At 48.0% G+C, this 17673-nt stretch overlaps 1 protein-coding gene across 1 annotated transcript in view; it reads right to left on the reverse strand.

Moving 5' to 3' along the window:
- The window catches only part of Pstpip2 (proline-serine-threonine phosphatase interacting protein 2), a 78525-nt gene extending 63920 nt beyond the window's left edge, over positions 1-14605 (reverse strand). The window contains exon 1 of the mRNA XM_041640889.1: positions 14371-14605. Coding sequence (XP_041496823.1) covers positions 14371-14403 — 33 coding nt within the window. The 5' untranslated portion in view covers positions 14404-14605. The remainder of the gene's footprint in view (positions 1-14370) is intronic.
- Positions 14606-17673: the final 3068 nt, after the last annotated feature.

Raw genomic sequence — 17673 nt, forward strand, 5'->3', positions numbered from 1 at the left:
AGATCTCATTACAGATGGTTTGGAGCCACCATGTGGTTGCTGGGAATTGAACTCAGGACCTCTGGAAGAGCAGACAGTGCTCTTAACCACTGAGCCATCTCTCCAGCCCCAAACCAGTTTCTTTATTAACCAATGGTATCTACAACAAACAGAGGGGAATCACACATGGCACATGGTGATTTTACACATACATATATAAAATACATATATATAATTTTATATTTTATACATACATATAAAGTATATATATATATATATATAAAATGGTGTAGTGTGACTGAGGATAATACCTATGGCAGCCACACCAGTACACACCAATATATGTACTGACATACACTCATACACCATACATACATGCCCACAAATTAATTAGTCAATTTTTAGAATGAAAATGAAAGTGCCCATGAGCCAATTCCTGAAAGTAGACTCTAGAATCTAGGGCAGTGGTTCTCAACCTTCCTAGTGCCATGACCCTTTAATACAGTTCCCCATGTTGTGGTGACCCCAACCAGAAAATTACTTTTGTTGCTACTTCATAACTAGAACTTTGCTCCTGTTATGAACAATGATGTAAATATCTAAAATGCAACCCGTGAGAATCACGACCTACAAGTTGAGAACTGCTGGTCTAGAGCCAGGCAAAGGTTCTGATTAAATCATGGCTCCTCCCCTCCAGTCTTCTCCCGCAAATATATGCCCATTTTAGACCAGGGAGATGTATGGACTGTCAGAGGGGTGGGAAACACATGTCAAGAGCACAGCCTAGCATTTATGAGTCCCTAAGCTTGAGCCCCTTGACCCTTAGCGAAAAGAAGAAGAAGAGGGGGTAGAAGGGAGGAGAGGAAGATGGGGGGGGGGGACCGCAAGGTAAGTTTGTGTGTTTTAGGGCAGTCTCTGCTAAATCGTTAAAGTAGTGATAGGAAAAAAATACAATAGATATATATATAATGTGTGTATATATATATATATAATATATATATTCTATATATTTCCCTCATTGCGCTCACCAAATCCTTAGTTATATTTATTTAGCTACTAGGTGTCTTACACACTAGGATAAAAGCTCCCAAAATCTGGTGTCACGTGCAGCACAAAAGAGGTCCTCTCAACAGATAGATACTTAGTAAAGGAAGAACTTTGACCCCCATCTTGACAAGAATCATTCAAATGCTACAACACAAACACAGAGCCTCTTCGAGTTTGTGCTACAAGCCCAAGATGAAGCACAGTAACATCACCATATGGAGCCAAAGCCCAGGATGAACCAGCAGTGGCATCACCATACAGAGCCAAAGCCCAGGATGAACCAGCAATGGCATCACCACACAGAGCCAAAGCCCGAGATGAACCAGCAGTGGCATCACCGTACAGAGCCAAAGCCCAGGATGAACCAGCAGTGGCATCACCATACAGAGCCAAAGTCTGTGCTGCCCAGCACTCCGGGACTGCGCAATCAATGACACGGCAGAAGTACAGAGATCCAGCCCACATGGTGGCACATACCTGCAATCCTAGGGCAGAAATATCTGAAATTCAAGTTATCACTGGCTATATAGGGAGTTGGGGGCTAGCCTGAGCTACAGGAAACCCTGTCTCAAAAAACACAAAGGAGTCCAGCACCTCCCAGACTGGAATGAATACCTAGAATGAATGTTGTAGGTGAAAAACCAGGGATAGAGCAGATTATTTTGTTTAGAAAATTTGAAATTTAGAGTCTATCATGTAGAGCATAGGGTATGCAGGGGTAGGGGTGAGGGGAGAGGAAATAAAGCATAGGATATGCAAGGGTAGGGGTGAGGAGAGAGGAAATAAAGCATAGGGTATGCAAGGGTAGGGGTGAGGGGAGAGGAAATAAAGCATAGGGTATGCAAGGGTAGGTGTGAGGGGAGAGGAAATAAAGCATATGGTATGCAAGGGTAGGGGTGAGGAGAGAGGAAATAAAGCATAGGGTATGCAAGGGTAGGGGTGAGGAGAGAGGAAATAAAGCATAGGGTATGCAAGAGTAGGGGTGAGGGGAGGTGAGGGAAAGAGGACAGTTTGGATCGCATTCAGCAAGGCAGTTTTGAATAAGAAGTCCTTGGAGAGCAAGCATCCCCTGGGTGAGGAGCACCAGGCAAATGGCTCTTTATGACTCTTTTGACTCTTTTGCTCTTTTTATGATGGTTGGCAAGGGTGCGGGCAATTCTGGATCCTCCGCCATCAGCTGGACACCTTGTCGCGGTTTTGTATTTCCTTTTTTTTTTTTTTTTTTTTTGATATGACAAGGCTTTGCTGTGTAGCTCAGGTTGGCTGTCAACCCAAGCCATCCTGCCTCAGATGTAATTACAGGCATGTGCCACCAATCCAGCTACACTGAACTGCTTAACCCAGATGATTCTAAGCTTTCTGTTGAGAGAAACAATGCTGAAATGTACATACTAACACATACAGCCAAATCCCTTCCTAAACATGCCCAACAGTTTCCCTGCCCCTGTAAGGACCAACACCTTCTCCCACAGGAAGCCATGGTGGTGAGGCTTTTCCTAATCTGCTGAATTTGAGAAGTGAAGAATTACAATCTTTACTTATCAGTTCCTGGTCGGGGTGAACTGTTGTGGATCTTTTGTTTTTCAAAACAGGGGTTCTCTCTATAGCCCTAGCTGTCCCGGAACTCATTCTGTAGACCAGGTTGGCCTCAACTCAGAGATCCACCTGCCTTTGCCTCCTGAGTACTGGGATTAAAGACGTGCACCACCACTGCCCAGTGGGGGTCTTTTGCAAAGAACTTGGTTATATATTGACTTCCTTTGTTACTGGTGTTGGAAGGTGGTACCCTGTGCCACAGACTATGCAGAGCTCAGAGGACAACCTCCGGGAGTCAGTTCTCTCCTTCTGCCACATGGGTCCTGCAGACTAAAACTCAGGCCATAGGGCTTGGCAGCAAGCGCCTTGTTTGCTTCTCCTGAGGCAGGGTTTGGACTCACTGTGTAGCCCAAGTTGCTCTGAACTCACAGAGATCCTTCTTCCTCATCCTCTGGAGTGCAGGGGTTGTGGCATAAACCACCACTATTTTAGTTTTAATTTGAATTTTTAAATTTGAATTTTATGAGTGAGGTAAAACATTTTTTCCCTGTTCTTAGAATTCACTTTCATTCTCTTTTGAGAATTAGGGCAATCACTCTTAAGTCAGGATAAGGAAATAGGTGGGGAGAGAAAATGAGCTTCTGCTCCAAGGAGACACCCAGCATCCTCACGCCACATCTGTCTGTCCCTCAAGGACCCCACTGGGCTTTATTTAGGTGAGCTTCTACTTGCCCAGCTTCTAGAGCAGTCCCATGCACAGGCACCACCTCTGCTTTCTCTCAGACAAGTGACCCTGATTGGTGGAGGCAAGCGCCACTCAGACATTGCCGCTGCTGTTGCTTTAATTTTGGTATTTTTTCATCATGAGCTACTACTTCCCACCAAGTTAAAGAATTACGTATAATGTCTACCGAAGGGCTTTTTGCACCCGTTGAACTTTCAACCAATCCCAGTTCCTCTCACCCTAGTCCCAGTCTCACCCTTACCCCCCTACTCAAAAGACTTGTCTTTCCACTGGGCTTCCTAGAAGAGCAGATCACTGAATTACATCACGCCACACATGACAGACTCTAGGGCAATCTGGCTACAACATCTGCTGTGCCGTTGATCTCAGGGTTCATTCGGCTGATCTGACTGACTAGGTGACCTCCTCCTTCATCCGTCACCACTCTGTGTGCCTCTCCTAAAGACTCACAGCCAGGGGAAGAGGACTACCTTCCCCATAGAGGAAGAACCGCTCTCAGTCAAGGACATCGAAGTAGCTGTTTTCCTCCAGTAAAACCTCTACACAAACTGTCAGGGTGCACATGACTTCACCACTATTTCTTGGGGTGCACTCAGAAGTTTTTCTTAACTTACAGAATATTGTATTTTTTTTGCAATGAATACCTCGATTTTAAAAAGAAGGAAGGAAGGAAGAATAAAGAAAGAGAGAAAGAGAGAGAAGCCATAACCTCAGAAAACATAAAACATTGGGTTACTCAAAAGACTTGCTTTATAACATGCTAATATTTTTGTAGCAGTCCTAGAAATCCTGGAATGCGACCTGTAGACCAGGCTGGCCTTGAACTCACAGAGATTCACCTGCCTCCATTTTATGTTGGCATTACCAACATTACGATTTTGAGCTCCAAAGAGATTTTAACTAAACAGAGTAGTGCCTCCAGAGGGAACACTGGACCAAGGGATGATTCATATGCAAGGCCAAGCAGAGGGAGAAAGCCTGAGATCCCAGCTTTGCTCAGAATGGTGTGCCACTTCAGATGTGAATTACCTGCTACTGGAATTTTCCATTTAATATACTTCAGCTATAACTCACCATAAGTAACTCAAAACTCAAAAAGAGAAACTGTGGCTAAAGAAGGATTCTGTAGTGTTCAATAAATACAAGAGAGGAAACTGTTGCCGTGGTGTTTTGACTTGTATTTGTTGCTCAGCAACACCAACCTGGGTTCATTCATGAGCTGCTGGACAAAGCGCTACAAGCATAACCACACAGGAATATGGGTCCATGCTTAGCCCCGCAATGGCCATTTAGGAACTAGTGATGGTAGAGACAACAGGATTGTTATCTGGGCACTGCTGTATGAAATTCCCTGGTTCTCAGCGGAGACTAAACATATCTATCTGTTCAGAAGGTGAAGCATCACTGACTGCTGTTCAGTTTCTTAATGGAGTTGACTCAAGCAAACCTGTGGCCTAGGGCTCCATGTGTCCCAAGATAGCTATGAACTCAGCCCAACACATTTGTGACAATATCATCTTGCAATGTCAAAAGGATGGAAGATTGGCACAGCAGTTAGAGGTTCAAGTGGGAAAAGGGTGAAATTATCACTGTGGAGAGAGAGATCTTATGGAACGACACAGCAGCAGGGCTAGACGGGCTGTCTATCATGTGTTTTCAGAATTAGACACCAAAAACCTTATGCATCTTAACATTATCTTTTATAGAAAGCTCTGGAAATTACACACTGTCAAACAGGAAGAGGATGGTACCTTGTGTTTTAAATAGTTATTAGGAGCTGGGGATGTAGCTCAGTACCAGTTATTGAGAGACAAAGTTATGGTACTTTAACTCAAGTATGAAACACAAAAAAGTGTGCACGATGATCACAGTACATGGACGTACCTTACTGAGCGGGACACATAGGTTGTCGTGACGACAGCTGACACAGCTAGCAGAAACAATTCGTTATCTGACAAGTGACCCGAAGACACTGTGGTATGGATGGTAGAAGGTGATGTGCTCAGAGAGGCAGTAGTTGCGATGAGAGGCCACCGGAAGAATTTATACCAAGAATGGTATGACTCAATTTACATTTTAAGAGTTCTCTGAATGACTTGGGATCTGGAAAACGGAAACTTCGAAGCAGAAGAACATAGAATGTTTGCCTGGGATGGCAGCTGAGCAGCAGCAGGCTTGGAAAAGAACGAGCAGAGGTGGGAAAAAGGACCAAGGGTTCCTGGGAAGGTAGGTCTCCACAGAAAGATGTGAGGAGGAAGGGTTCTGTGTGTTTGTTTTGGAACACAGTCTCACTATGCACCCCAAGCTGGCCAGGAACTCAAGAACCTGAACCTCAACTTCCCAAGTATTGGGGTTACAGTTGCATGTACCACACCTGACTGGGAAAGTACCCCATACGCTGGAGCATTTGAAAGGGAAACGGGGGAGTAGGGCTCCAGACAAAGAAGGAAATAAGGTAAACAAGGAAAAAATGACAATGATGCTATCCAGGAAAACCAAGAACAAAGAAGTGGTCACAGTGTATACGCAGCTCTGAGTAAATAATCCTCTTGTGGTCTAAGAGTGTGGGCAGTGACAGTGGGTTTTTTTTTTTCTCTCTTCCTTATGGAAACAGTGTGGTCCTGGCTGACCTCGAACTCACAGAGAACCATCTGCCTCTGCCTCCTGAGTGCCAGAAATATATATGTGAAGAAATGATATTTAACAACAAAGACTCTAAGTGAAGAAAATATTATATGTTAATTATTTATAACATGGAAACTTCTGTAACTTTGAATTCTTTTTCTAAATAAAAAGTTAAAAGTAGTGTCATGATTTTATAGGGAAGTGGGAATGGCAGCATAAGAGCGCTAAGGCCTCTGTTACAGCCGTCATCGGTAGACAGTGCCCTGAGTGGCTTCACCAAGAAAGGGTAAGCAGGGGCCAGAGCAGAGGTTTTCAACCTGTGGGTCTCAACCCCACAGGGATTGCATGTCAGATATCCTGCATATCCGATATTTTCATTACAATCTGTAACAGTAGCAAAGTGACAACTTTGAAGACGCAATGAAAAAATTTGTGGTTGGGGGTCACCACAACATGAGGAACTGTGTGAAACAGTAGCAGCATTGGGAAGATTGAGAACCACTGAGCTCCAGAGGCGGTTCAGTGGCTAAGAGCACTGGTCTCCTGCAGGACCAGGGTTCAGCTCCCCGCACTCACATTGCAGCTGACAACCCCTAACTCCAGTTCCCGGATCCTACACTCTCTTCTGGCCTCCTCAAGGACTGTAGACACAGCATGTACACACATGCATGCAAGCAAAACACCCACACACATCAACTAAAACTAAAAGTGCCATCTGGACACAGCGGTGCACTTCTATAGACCCAGCTTCTCAGGGGGGTGATGCCAAGAGTTTGAGATCAGCCTGGACAACACAGCAGGAGTCCACGTGAAGGAGGGGAGGTGCCAGTAACTACAGAAAGAAAGAGCTAAGATTTTCAGTAAAGCCTATGGGGTTAGATTGGGCACACAGGAGAAAAACATTATTTCTTTCTTAAGTCATAAGGAAGTACTTAGATTTTTTTTCAAAACATGTCTTTTTGTTACTATACTTTTTTTTAAAAGTATTTGCCTTGATCAGGCAAAACCCTCTATCTTTCTAAGTATCCCCAATTTTGTCATGGATTTCTTGTTTGTTTGTTTTTTTCCTCCTGAAAGGTAGGTCCCATATCATTCTTACTAAATTTTTTAAATAAAATAAGAATTTTTTTTGTTTATTTGTTGTTTTTGGTTTTGGTTTTTCAAGATAGGGTTTTTTCTCTGAGTTCCAGGGGTCTCAACAGCCTCTTCTGACCTCTGAGGGTACCAAACATGCCCATGGTACATATATATACATTCAGGCAAAACATAAAAAGTTTTTTTAAAAAATCTAATTTTTTTTCATTTTTCTTTTTAATTAGAGCTATGTGTTACAGCACATGGCAAGCCAAGGCAAGATTGCAAGTTTGAGACTCTAGCAGCTCAAAAAAAAAAAAAAATAGAGAAACATCCTAAATGTAGTACAAAATACCACATGGAGTCAATATGCAGCAGCTGGTATAGGAGAAGGAAGGCAAGGCAAACTCCACAGACTCCAAAGCACACAGTATTGAGAAGAGCCTTGAGCATGCCCAGCACTGCACCGGGGTGGGGGCCGCTCTAGGGCCAAAGGTTTGGACGAGGAACAGCTGTGGGCTGATAGCTGGGTAATGAGCTAATTAGGAAGGGACCCAAACTTCCTCTGGACAATCTCCAGGTAGAGTGAGGGGTCCCACCCAAGGCAGGAGTAGGGTGCTGATCGTGACTGGGAGGCTATTCCAGACCCAGGAAAGCTGCCCTTCAGGCAGGAGTGGGGCCTCATGCTCAAATGAGGCTCCTGGAAACCCCCTCGGGTGAGAGGATGTGATTCTCTCTCTCTTCTGGAACTGGTTCTAGAGTCGCCTGTGCATGCCCACAGCAGAAAGGCACTTTTGTCTGAGCACACCCTCATCTGAAGAGTGCCATCTCGCATCTGTGCTGAAGCTCTGGAAACCACGTCACTGACAATTGTCTCCTTCTGGTGTGGAACCATCAAAGTTAACCAAGATAAATCGCACAGCACTGCCTACCCAACTGCCCCACCCCACGGCGTCATGAGTCCCCTAGAGACCACCAGGGTCTCTTAGCAAAAGCTAAGAGCCTTTATTGCAAGCTCGAGTTTGGGCTCTCTGTCCCTCCTACACAGTGGTTGGATTAGGGAGAGCAGCACTGAGCTCAGTTATGGCAGGGAGGAGTAAAGGACAGGGCGGTAGGGGAATTCTGGATTCAGATGAGGGTTGCACTCCTGACTGGACAGGAGTGGGGTGGCAGGAGTCTTGTCAAACAAAGACTGGTACTGGTATTGCTGCAAGGAAATTGACAACCTATATATAAGATATTCTTAATGTTCTGGAGCATCTAGTACTTGTTTGTCCTAATTCTGATTGGTCCCCTGCAGGGTACAGTCTGTGGCTTTTCCTGGTTGTTGTAAAGGTGAGGCCTAGTCCCAGTAGTGCTAGTCTGCAGCCTGTCATGGCTGCACTGATGTTAAGTTAGGCCTCTTCAGCCATGAGAAGTGATACAAGCTGAAGAGTGTGCACAGATAAGAAGGCAAACCTCATCAGGGCTGATCCCAAAGATTTCTAATGTGCCTCTTGGATCTCATTCTGCAGCCCAAGATGGCCTGGAATTCATGACACAGCCTGTTAAACCTTCAACTTATGAAAGGAATCCCCCTGCCTCGGCCTCCTAGCCACTGAGATAACAGGCATGAGCCACCATGGCTGAGTTCTTGTTTTCGAAACTACTAACAATGAGGCTGAAGAGGTGGCTCCAATTTTAAGAGCAATTGCTGCTTTTACAGACGACCCAGGTTCAGTTCCCAGCCCTCATACCACCCATAATTCCAGTTCCAGAGGCTCCAAGGACCTCTTCTGCCCTGCTGGAAAGTGTATACACATGGTGCTTATACATGCAGGGAGAACACTCATACACATAAACCTTCAAATACACTTCTTGAATACTGATTACTTCCTTGGAAAGCAGACCTACCAAAAGGTTCCCTTATGTATTTTTCTGTTTATTTTTCATTTATTTGTCTGGGGCGGGGGGCATGCAGGATGCAGGGTGCCACAGTATACATGTGGAAACCAGAAGAGAACTTGTAAGCTGCCATGTAAGTGCTGGGAATTGAACCTGGGTCCTCTGGAAGACCAGCCAGTGTTGTGTTGTTATTTTGTTTTGTTTTGTTCTTAACTGCTGAGCCATCTCTCCAATCCACAGAAGACAACTTGTCGGACTTGGTTTTCTCCTCCCACTGTGTGGGTTCCAGGGATCAAACTCAGGTTGTCAGGCTTGACGGCAACTGCTTTTACCCACTGAACCATCTCACTAGCTCAAAAGGTTCCTTTAAATAAATGTTTCATAGGACATTTGAATAAAATGAGTGTGTCGGCTAAATTTTCAGGACCAGCACTGAATTTGATCATGAGTCTCTCAGCTTCAGCCTGTTCCTCTCTGAAGCCGGTGATGGCTACTTCCTGGTTGTCTCCTTGGTCCCTGCCTTTCCCTGTCCCCTTCCTCCTTCTTAAATCAGGCATCCAGCAAATGCTGTTACTGCCACTCTTCTTCCTCCTCCTCCTCTTCTTTTTGCTTTTTTTTTTCAAAACAGGGTTTCTCTATGTAGCCCTGACTGCTCTATAACTAGCTCTGAGGGACCAGGCTGGCCTCCGATTTACAGAGATCCCCCTGCCTCTGCCTCCCGAGTGCTGGGATTAAAGGTGTGAGGTTCCATGCCTGGTTATTGTCTCTTTTGTTTAACTTTAATTTTTTTTTTATTTTAAAGCAAGCATGCCACAGCATATGTGTGGAGGTCAGAGGTCAACTTGTGGGAGTTGGTTCTGTTCTTCCATCATGTGGGCCCAGGGGATTGGATTCAGGTCCCTGGACTTCACTGCATGTGCTTTGCCCACTGAGCCATCTTGTGCCAATAGTAACAACAGCTAACAATTACAAGGTACAAGTCACTGCGCTCAACTCTATAATTTAATCTCACAAGGCTCTCGTGGAAGAGACCGGCATTATTTCCACTATTATATACAGAAAAAAAAAAGGCAAAAACAGAAGCTTTGGGACTTAAGCAACCTGCACAAAGTCACCAAGCCAGTGACACAAGTTAGCCTCAGAGGCCCTGCTGACAGCCTTGGATGTCATGCTTCTCCATGCACTGTCCCAGGTCACCCTCTCCCAAGGAACAGAGGGGTCTCTGCCAGCTGGTCGCTGTTGACCAGCAAACACTAGAGGACTTGCTGACAGGTTTGCAATGTCCAAAATGTTAGAATACTCCCAAACTCTGATAGCTGACACCCTGTCCTCTCGCCTGGAAAACACTCCTCTGACAGGACATCCTCAATACTCATCAACCTAGCCCGGAGCTGCGGGGCGAGCCTGGAGCTGCGGGGCGAGCCTGGAGCTGTGGGGCGAGCCTGGAGCTGCGGGGCGAGCCTGGAGCTGTGGGGCGAGCCTGGAGCTGCGGGGTACGTGCGGGGTGAGCATGGAGCTGCGGGGCAAGCCTGGAGCTGCGGGGCGAGCCTGGAGCTGCGGGGCGAGCCTGGAGCTGTGGGGCGAGCCTGGAGCTGCGGGGTACGTGCGGGGTGAGCATGGAGCTGCGGGGCAAGCCTGGAGCTGCGGGGCGAGCCTGGAGCTGCGGGGCGAGCCTGGAGCTGTGGGGCGAGCCTGGAGCTGTGGGGTATGTGCGGGGTGAGCCTGGAGCTGAGGGGTGAGCCTGGAGCTGTGGGGCAAACCTGGAGGTGTGGGTGAGCCTGGAGTTGTGGGGCGAGCCTGGAGCTGCGGGGTGAGCCTGGAGTTGTGGGGCGAGCCTGGAGCTGCGGGGTGAGCCTGGAGCTGTGGTGCAAACCTGGAGGTGTGGGTGAGCCTGGAGTTGTGGGGCGAGCCTGGAGTTGTGGGGTGAGCCTGGAGTTGTGGGGTGAGCCTAGAGCTGTGGGGTGAGCCTGGAAATGAAGGGCGACCCTGAAGCTGCTGGGTGAGCCTGGAGCTGTGGGGTGAGCCTGGAGCTGTGGGGTGAGCCTGGAGCTGTGGGACAAGCCTGGAACTGCCGGGCAAACCTGAAGTTGCAGGGTGAGCCTGAAACTATAGGGTGAGCTTGGACTTTCCAAGAGAGGCCTGGGGCAGAGAGAGCTTTGTACTCGGGCCTCTACAGGTGTAACACCTGACTAAATATTGTTCATTGTCACTTCTGCCTCCACAAACCAGTTCCTCCTGCTGACTTCCTCCTTCAGGACACCCCCCCATCTCATTCTCCAGTTCCCCTTCCACAAAAGCTCTAGGCCCCTCTCCTTGCTTCAGCTGCTGACCCGCAGCTGACTAACCTAGCCTATGGCTTTAATTTTATCTATCTCTGTGGTTTCTATATCTGCCTCCCTTCCCAGTCCATGACCTCCACCCTGGAACAGACTTCTCAATTCAGTTTCCTAGGCACCAGATAACTACTCTCCATTCCCAGGACCCTCCCTCCCCTATATTCCTGACAGAGTCAGGCTGAATAGCCCAGTTTAGCCTTGAACTTTCAATCCTCCTGCCTCAGACTCCTGAAATTACAGACGCCTGCTGCCACAGTCAGCCCTTCCCTATATATTCTTGAGGTCAAACACCTACAGCCTGGTGGCTGGAGAGATGGCTCAGAGGTTAAGAGCATTGTCTGCTCTTCCAAAGGTCCTGAGTTCAATTCCCAGCAACCACATGGTGGCTCACAACCATCTATAATGGAGTCTGGTGCCCTTTTCTGGCCTGCAGGCATACACACAGACAGAATACTGTATACATAATAAATAAATATTTTTTAGAAAAAACACCTACAGCCAAAACCTTCCCTCTCAACAACAACAACAACAACAAAAAAAGGCCAGGCAGTACTGATACACGCCTTTAATCCCAGCACTTGGGAGGCAGGCAGATCTTTATGAGCTTGAGATCAGCCTGGTCTACAGAACTAGTTCCAGGACAGCCAGGGCTACACAGAGAAACCAATCTTGAAAAACCAAAAGAAAAAAAAGGCACCTTCCCTTTCTACCTCCCTCCCTCAGGAGATGTCTATTGCTCCAGCAAAGCTGGTGACAGACTGAACCCCAGCAAATGCCACACCTGCCAGAGGGCACTTCATTTTCAGTGTACGAGCACTGGTGTTTCGCCTGCATGCTTATCTGTGTAAGCCGTCAGATGCCCTGGAACTGGAGTTACAGACAGCTCTGAGATGCCATGTGGGTCCTGGGAATTGAACCCGGGCCCCTAGAAGAGCAGCCCAGTGCTCCTAACTGCTGAGCCATCTCTCCTAGAGAGCACTTTATATAGAGCAAATATTAAACCCAGGGAGTCAGTGCCTGCTTATGTTTTCAAACTTCTCTGCCTCATCCAGTCACAAGTGTCTCGTCCATGAAACACGGTCACTGTTCCAACCTCAACTCGGTCAAGTCTTTGTCCCTGTTCCCTAAAAAGCATGACTCCTTGGCAAGTGGCCTTTCTCCTAACAGCTCCCTCTGTGCCCTTTCTCCCAGGTCCTGATGCCCCGCGAGTCCCATGTGCCTCAACTGAGGTATACACAATGCAAGCATGCAAGCTGATGTTGAGGATTTCACTGACGGTCAGATCTTGTCTACCTGCCAAGAACTCCTGACCCGCTGCAGGAGAAAGGAAGACTCTCACGAACACGGTGGCCTGACATGTCCCACATGCACTGGAGGGACTGGCTCGCTCTCAATGCCACGCCCCTGGAGACACGTGGGGGAGCAGTTAGTTCATGCAGAGCTCTGGGCCACTATTCATCAGCTCTAGGGCCTTGAGAATGTTGCTTAAACTCCGTCACTCAGTTTCCTCATCAGCAAAATACCACGGTGAGTCAGTTCCCTCCAAGGGTAACTGGGAGGTTTAGCATTTAAAGAATCTAATAATCCGCACAGGAAACAATACAGTCATTTTCATTATTTGAATCAAACAACTGCAGGAACTAGAGATGGACAACACCTTGGCAAAGTGTTACTGGGACCGCAGGTAGCTTTTTTTTAAATATTTATTTATTCATTTATTATGTATACAACATTCTGCCTCCATGTATGCCTGCATGTCAGAAGAGAGCGCCAGATCTCATTACAGATGGCTGTGAGCCACCATGTGGTTGCTGGGAATTGAACTCAGGACCTCTGGAAGAGCAGCCAGTGCTCTTAACCATTGAGCCATCTCTCCAGCCCCCCGCAGGTAGCTTTTGAAAGCAGACCAGAAACCCCACCCCCACACATACATCACCACCACCACCACCACCACCACTACCCCTAGACCTTCACCCAGGTCTCAACTCAGACTCCACTCTGCCCCTCTTCCTATCCATTCCTGTCAGGATGCCCATGGGACTGCTGGAGGCTGCCAAGGGCTTCAAAGGATGACGGCACAGCCTCCCAGGTGCTGGGATGGTAGGTGTGAGCCAACACCATCCAGCTCTGGGTTTTTAGGTGACTTAGAAGAAAAGGAAAGAAACCATGGCTCTTACTGCTGGGTTCTGGGACTGGTGGAGAAGGGTCCTGGGTCCTTAACTGAACGCAAGCTAAGATATCCAGAGTCAAAGGGCAACAGCAATCTTTTTCCTGAACACTTTGACTAAAGCCTGCACCAGGGCCAGATGTGCTGCAGGCATCCCCGGGACTGTGCGAACACACCATCCGCGTAAGCCTCTGTACCTCAACTGTTGGTCAAAAAATAATCACTCTACTGTGAATGTATATAGGTCTGTCCTTTTTCCCACATTATAAAAAGTCTGGAGATTCGCCAGGCTTCCTATGAGGACCAAGTAAAAGGTTGCTAACCCTTGTAACGCTAACCCAGCCCTTTGCCTTCCCGTCAGGGCCCCAAAAGGATCTCACAACCTCAAGCAAAAGGAACACGATAGGCTCTAACTGTCGTCGCTGGGGCCACAGCAGAAGAATGGTGTGGTAGGCAACTTTTAGCTTAAAGGAGGAACAGTCAGGGTCCTAGAAAAAGGTCTGGGTCAGCGTCTTACCCTGCCTTAAAACTACAACGGTGCTTCCTCCAAGGGGAAAATTGACCCTTGGAGGGTAGGTAGTTACAGGGTAACGGTATGAGAAAAGGATGTCTAAATGAAGCGGGAAGAAGACCTGGTACCTAGCTCTCACACGCGCGATGGCTTTCCGGGGGTGCTCTGGGGCCTGGGAGGGAAATCAGAAAACGGGACTGCCAGGCAGGGCAAAGCTCCAGCCGAGAACCCCAGCGTGATTGCTCACACGCCCATGTCCCGGTTCTCCCAGGTCTGTGGGACTCGGCACCGCGGGGCCTGCCGGCTCCCTCCTTTCGGGCTTCAGTTTTCAAGCGTGAGAACCAGGGGTGACGTCAGGTCCCAGGTGTTCTGGGGAGGGCGCGCTCCGGACTCAGCGCGGCCCGGGGAACAGATTCGCCGGGTAGAGGCGCACGCCCTGAGCTCGCTCCCGCGTGCGCTCACTCACCCAGAAGTTTGCCTTGAACAGCGATCCCGTCATGCCGGCGCCGAGGGCTGGACGCGGAGGACAGCGGGTGGCGGCGGAGGACAGCGGGTGGCGGCGGAGGACAGCGGGTGGCGGCGGAGGACAGCGGGTGGCGGCGGAGGACAGCGGGTGGCGGCGGAGGACAGCGGGCCGAATCACGCGGGGAACTGCGACCGTCAGGGCCAAGGTCCGGGCACGACTTCGAAGTTCCACTGTCGCTCCGGGAAGCCGCCCCGGGTCCTAAGCCACGCCCGATTGCGCTCGCCCCGCGCCCCGCCCGCGCCATGCACCTGCAGAGGGCAGCCCGCCCTGGCCCTAGGGCGCGGCTGCTCAGGCAGCTCCGCCGGGGGCTGCCAGTCTGAACCCCGTCCTGTAGGACCCCTGAACGACTGTCAGAACCGGTCCTTCTCCCTCCGGAAGCCCACCCCAGGCTCTTCCCACCAGGTTCTCTCGGTCTCCTATTTGCTTATGGTACCGATGCTATAACGAATGTAGAACACGCACCGCCCTAGTGACTTCAGGTTTTAGTCTAAAATGCCAAGAAAAATGCATTACCGATGTTTCCCGTCAACTCTACATCCTAACCTGAACTCAGTTAAGAACCCTTCTCCACCACCAGTCTCACCCATCAGTAAGAGCCGGGCTGCTTCCCTCGCCAGCCCGACAGACTCCAAGGAAAAAGGAGGCTCACACCTGTAAATCCAGTACTGAGGAAACAGACTGGAAAGTGTGCGTTTCAAATCCAGCCTGGGCTACAGTGTAAGGAGACCTTACCTCGTAAACAAGCCAACCAAATAGGCAAGTCAGACCCTTCCTTGCCAGGTAGTAGACAAAGTGCTTCTCCGTTTGTGTGCCTAGCCCCAAGACTGAAACTCAGAAAGGCTAAAAGAATTGCCCCAATTCACACTTATTTAGGGGATGAAGAGACCAAAGTTAGAAGTCTGTCCTTCATAGCAAGGGCAAAAGACTTGGCGCAATGTCCTCTTGGGGAGAGAGAATGGAGGTTAAAGCTACCAAGACTAAGGGCATGAAGCCCATTATCCATCAGACCAAAGCAAGCATTTGCCACTTCAACAGGTTCTAGTTAGATCCAGGCACAATACAGGGTAATTGTGGAGCACTTAGAAGAAGTTCACAGACTCTATCCCCAAGTCCCACCAGTAAGGTCCTCTGCAAGGACAGGGATGAGAGGGAGCGAGCCTCCAGCCCTGGTACTCCCCAAGGCCTTGCATCCATTTCTTTACCTGACTTCATTCACAACAATGAGGTTAGGGGCACTTGCTAAGAAGTTTTTTCCAGAGAACTTAATTCAATTCCCAGCATCCATTTGGCGGCTAACAACAATCCCTAACTCCAGATCCAGGAAATCTAACACCCAGTAACTTCTTGCTTGCAAAGGCATGCAGGTGGTGTACAGACATGCATCCAGGCAAAAGACTCATGCACATAAAATAGTAAGCTGAGATAGAGCCAAGACAGGGAAGCCTGGCTACACCTGCGAGGAGCAGCAGAGGCCAGGTGTGCATCAGGAGGTGTGCATCCAGGTAAGCTGGACTGCAGGGGTGAGTGGACCACACATGGCACAGGGATACATCCCGGAGCTAGAGCACTGGAGACAGTACCAAGACTTTTCCTGGAAATTTTTGACTTTTAATTTGGGTCTCTCTCTCTCTCTCTCTCTCTCTCTCTCTCTCTCTCTCTCCTCCCCCTTCCTTCTTCCCTCCCCCCTCTCTCCCTCTCCTTTCCTTTCTTCCTCTTTCTGCCCCCCCCACCTCTCTCTCTCTCTCTCTCTCTCTCTCTCTCTCTCTCTCTCCTCTGGGCGTTGAACCCAGGGACCTGTCCTAGCGTCAGGTTTTCTTGTTGCTCACTTGCTTGTTTTTGAGACACCGTCTTACTAAGATACCCATGATGGCCTTGAACTCACTCTGTAGCCCATGCAGGTCTTGAATTAGCAAGTCTTCTACCTCAGCTTCCAATGTTGCTGGAATTATAAGTATGTGCCACCATACTCATTGGAAAGCTTGGGACAAATATATTACATGCAATTCTCATTATCTATATTTTTATTTCTTTCTTGTTTTTTTTTCCAAGGCAGAGTCTCACTATGTAGCTCTGGCTCTCCTAGGACTCATTATGTCCACCAGGCTGACCTCCAACCCACAGGGACACACCTGCTTTTGCCTCACACGTGCTGGGATGAAAGGAGTATGCTACTATGCCTGGCTTATATTTTAATTTGTAATGTATATTACTTTTAAGTCAGTTTCACGTCTTTTTTAATTAATTTATTTATTTATTTATCTATTTATTTATTAAAGATTTCTGCCTCCTCCCTGCCACTCCCTCCCATTTCCCTCCCCCTCCCCCGATCAAGTCCCCCTCCCACATCAGCCCGAAGAGCAATCAGGGTTCCCTGACCTGTGGGAAGTCCAAGGACCACCCACCTCCATCCAGGTCTAGTAAGGTTAGCATCCAAACTGCCTAGGCTCCCCCAAAAGCCAGTTTCAAGTATTAAGTCAGGGCCCCATGCGACATTGAGCTCGGTTTTCCTGACACAGGCTTCTAAGATCTCTGAATTTTAACTCTCTTCCACCCCCTGATGGTACAATTGAAAATTGAAAGTGGCTGTTCAGGCTGCCAGAAAAATACTCTTCAACTGTTTTTATTATTGTTATTTATTGCACTTGTTTATTTGTCTATTAAATGTGTGTTTGGCAAAGGTGGAGACCTATGCATGCCCATGTTACGTGTAGTTGGAATCGAACTTAACTCTTCACAGCTGACGAAAAGCACTTTACCCATTGACTAGCCCGTGGGGTGTTTTGTGGGTCTTAAAGTATACTTTTTTATGTATACATGCAAAGGATACTCATGGACAGTCATGTGGAGGATACTTCTGTTCCTACACCAGCAGAGGCCAGAACCCCTGGAGTTGGAGTTACAGGCAGTTGTGAGACACACCGCATGGGTGCTGAGAACTGAACGTGGGTCCTCTGGAAGAGTAAGCGATACTCACTCTTAACTGCGAAGCCTCTCCAGCCCCTCCTCAAATGTCCTTAAACTCATCACCTTGGCAAGTGTTGTGTTTAAAGGACAAGTGTGTGCTCTATCTATTGGGTCTATGAGAAACTTAGTATATTCTTGCTAGCAATGTTAATACTACCACAGAAAGTATGCAATAATGAAACACTGACTAGACCATTCATTATAACTACTATAACATTTTGGCATAGTCTCTTTCAATGATATACATTTCGTGGCTAAGTTCTGTACACAAAATGTTGA

The sequence above is a fragment of the Microtus oregoni genome, unplaced genomic scaffold (assembly GCF_018167655.1).
Source record: "Microtus oregoni isolate MIOR12 unplaced genomic scaffold, Mior012 000065F_ref0000479, whole genome shotgun sequence".
NCBI classification, from domain to species: domain Eukaryota; kingdom Metazoa; phylum Chordata; class Mammalia; order Rodentia; family Cricetidae; genus Microtus; species Microtus oregoni.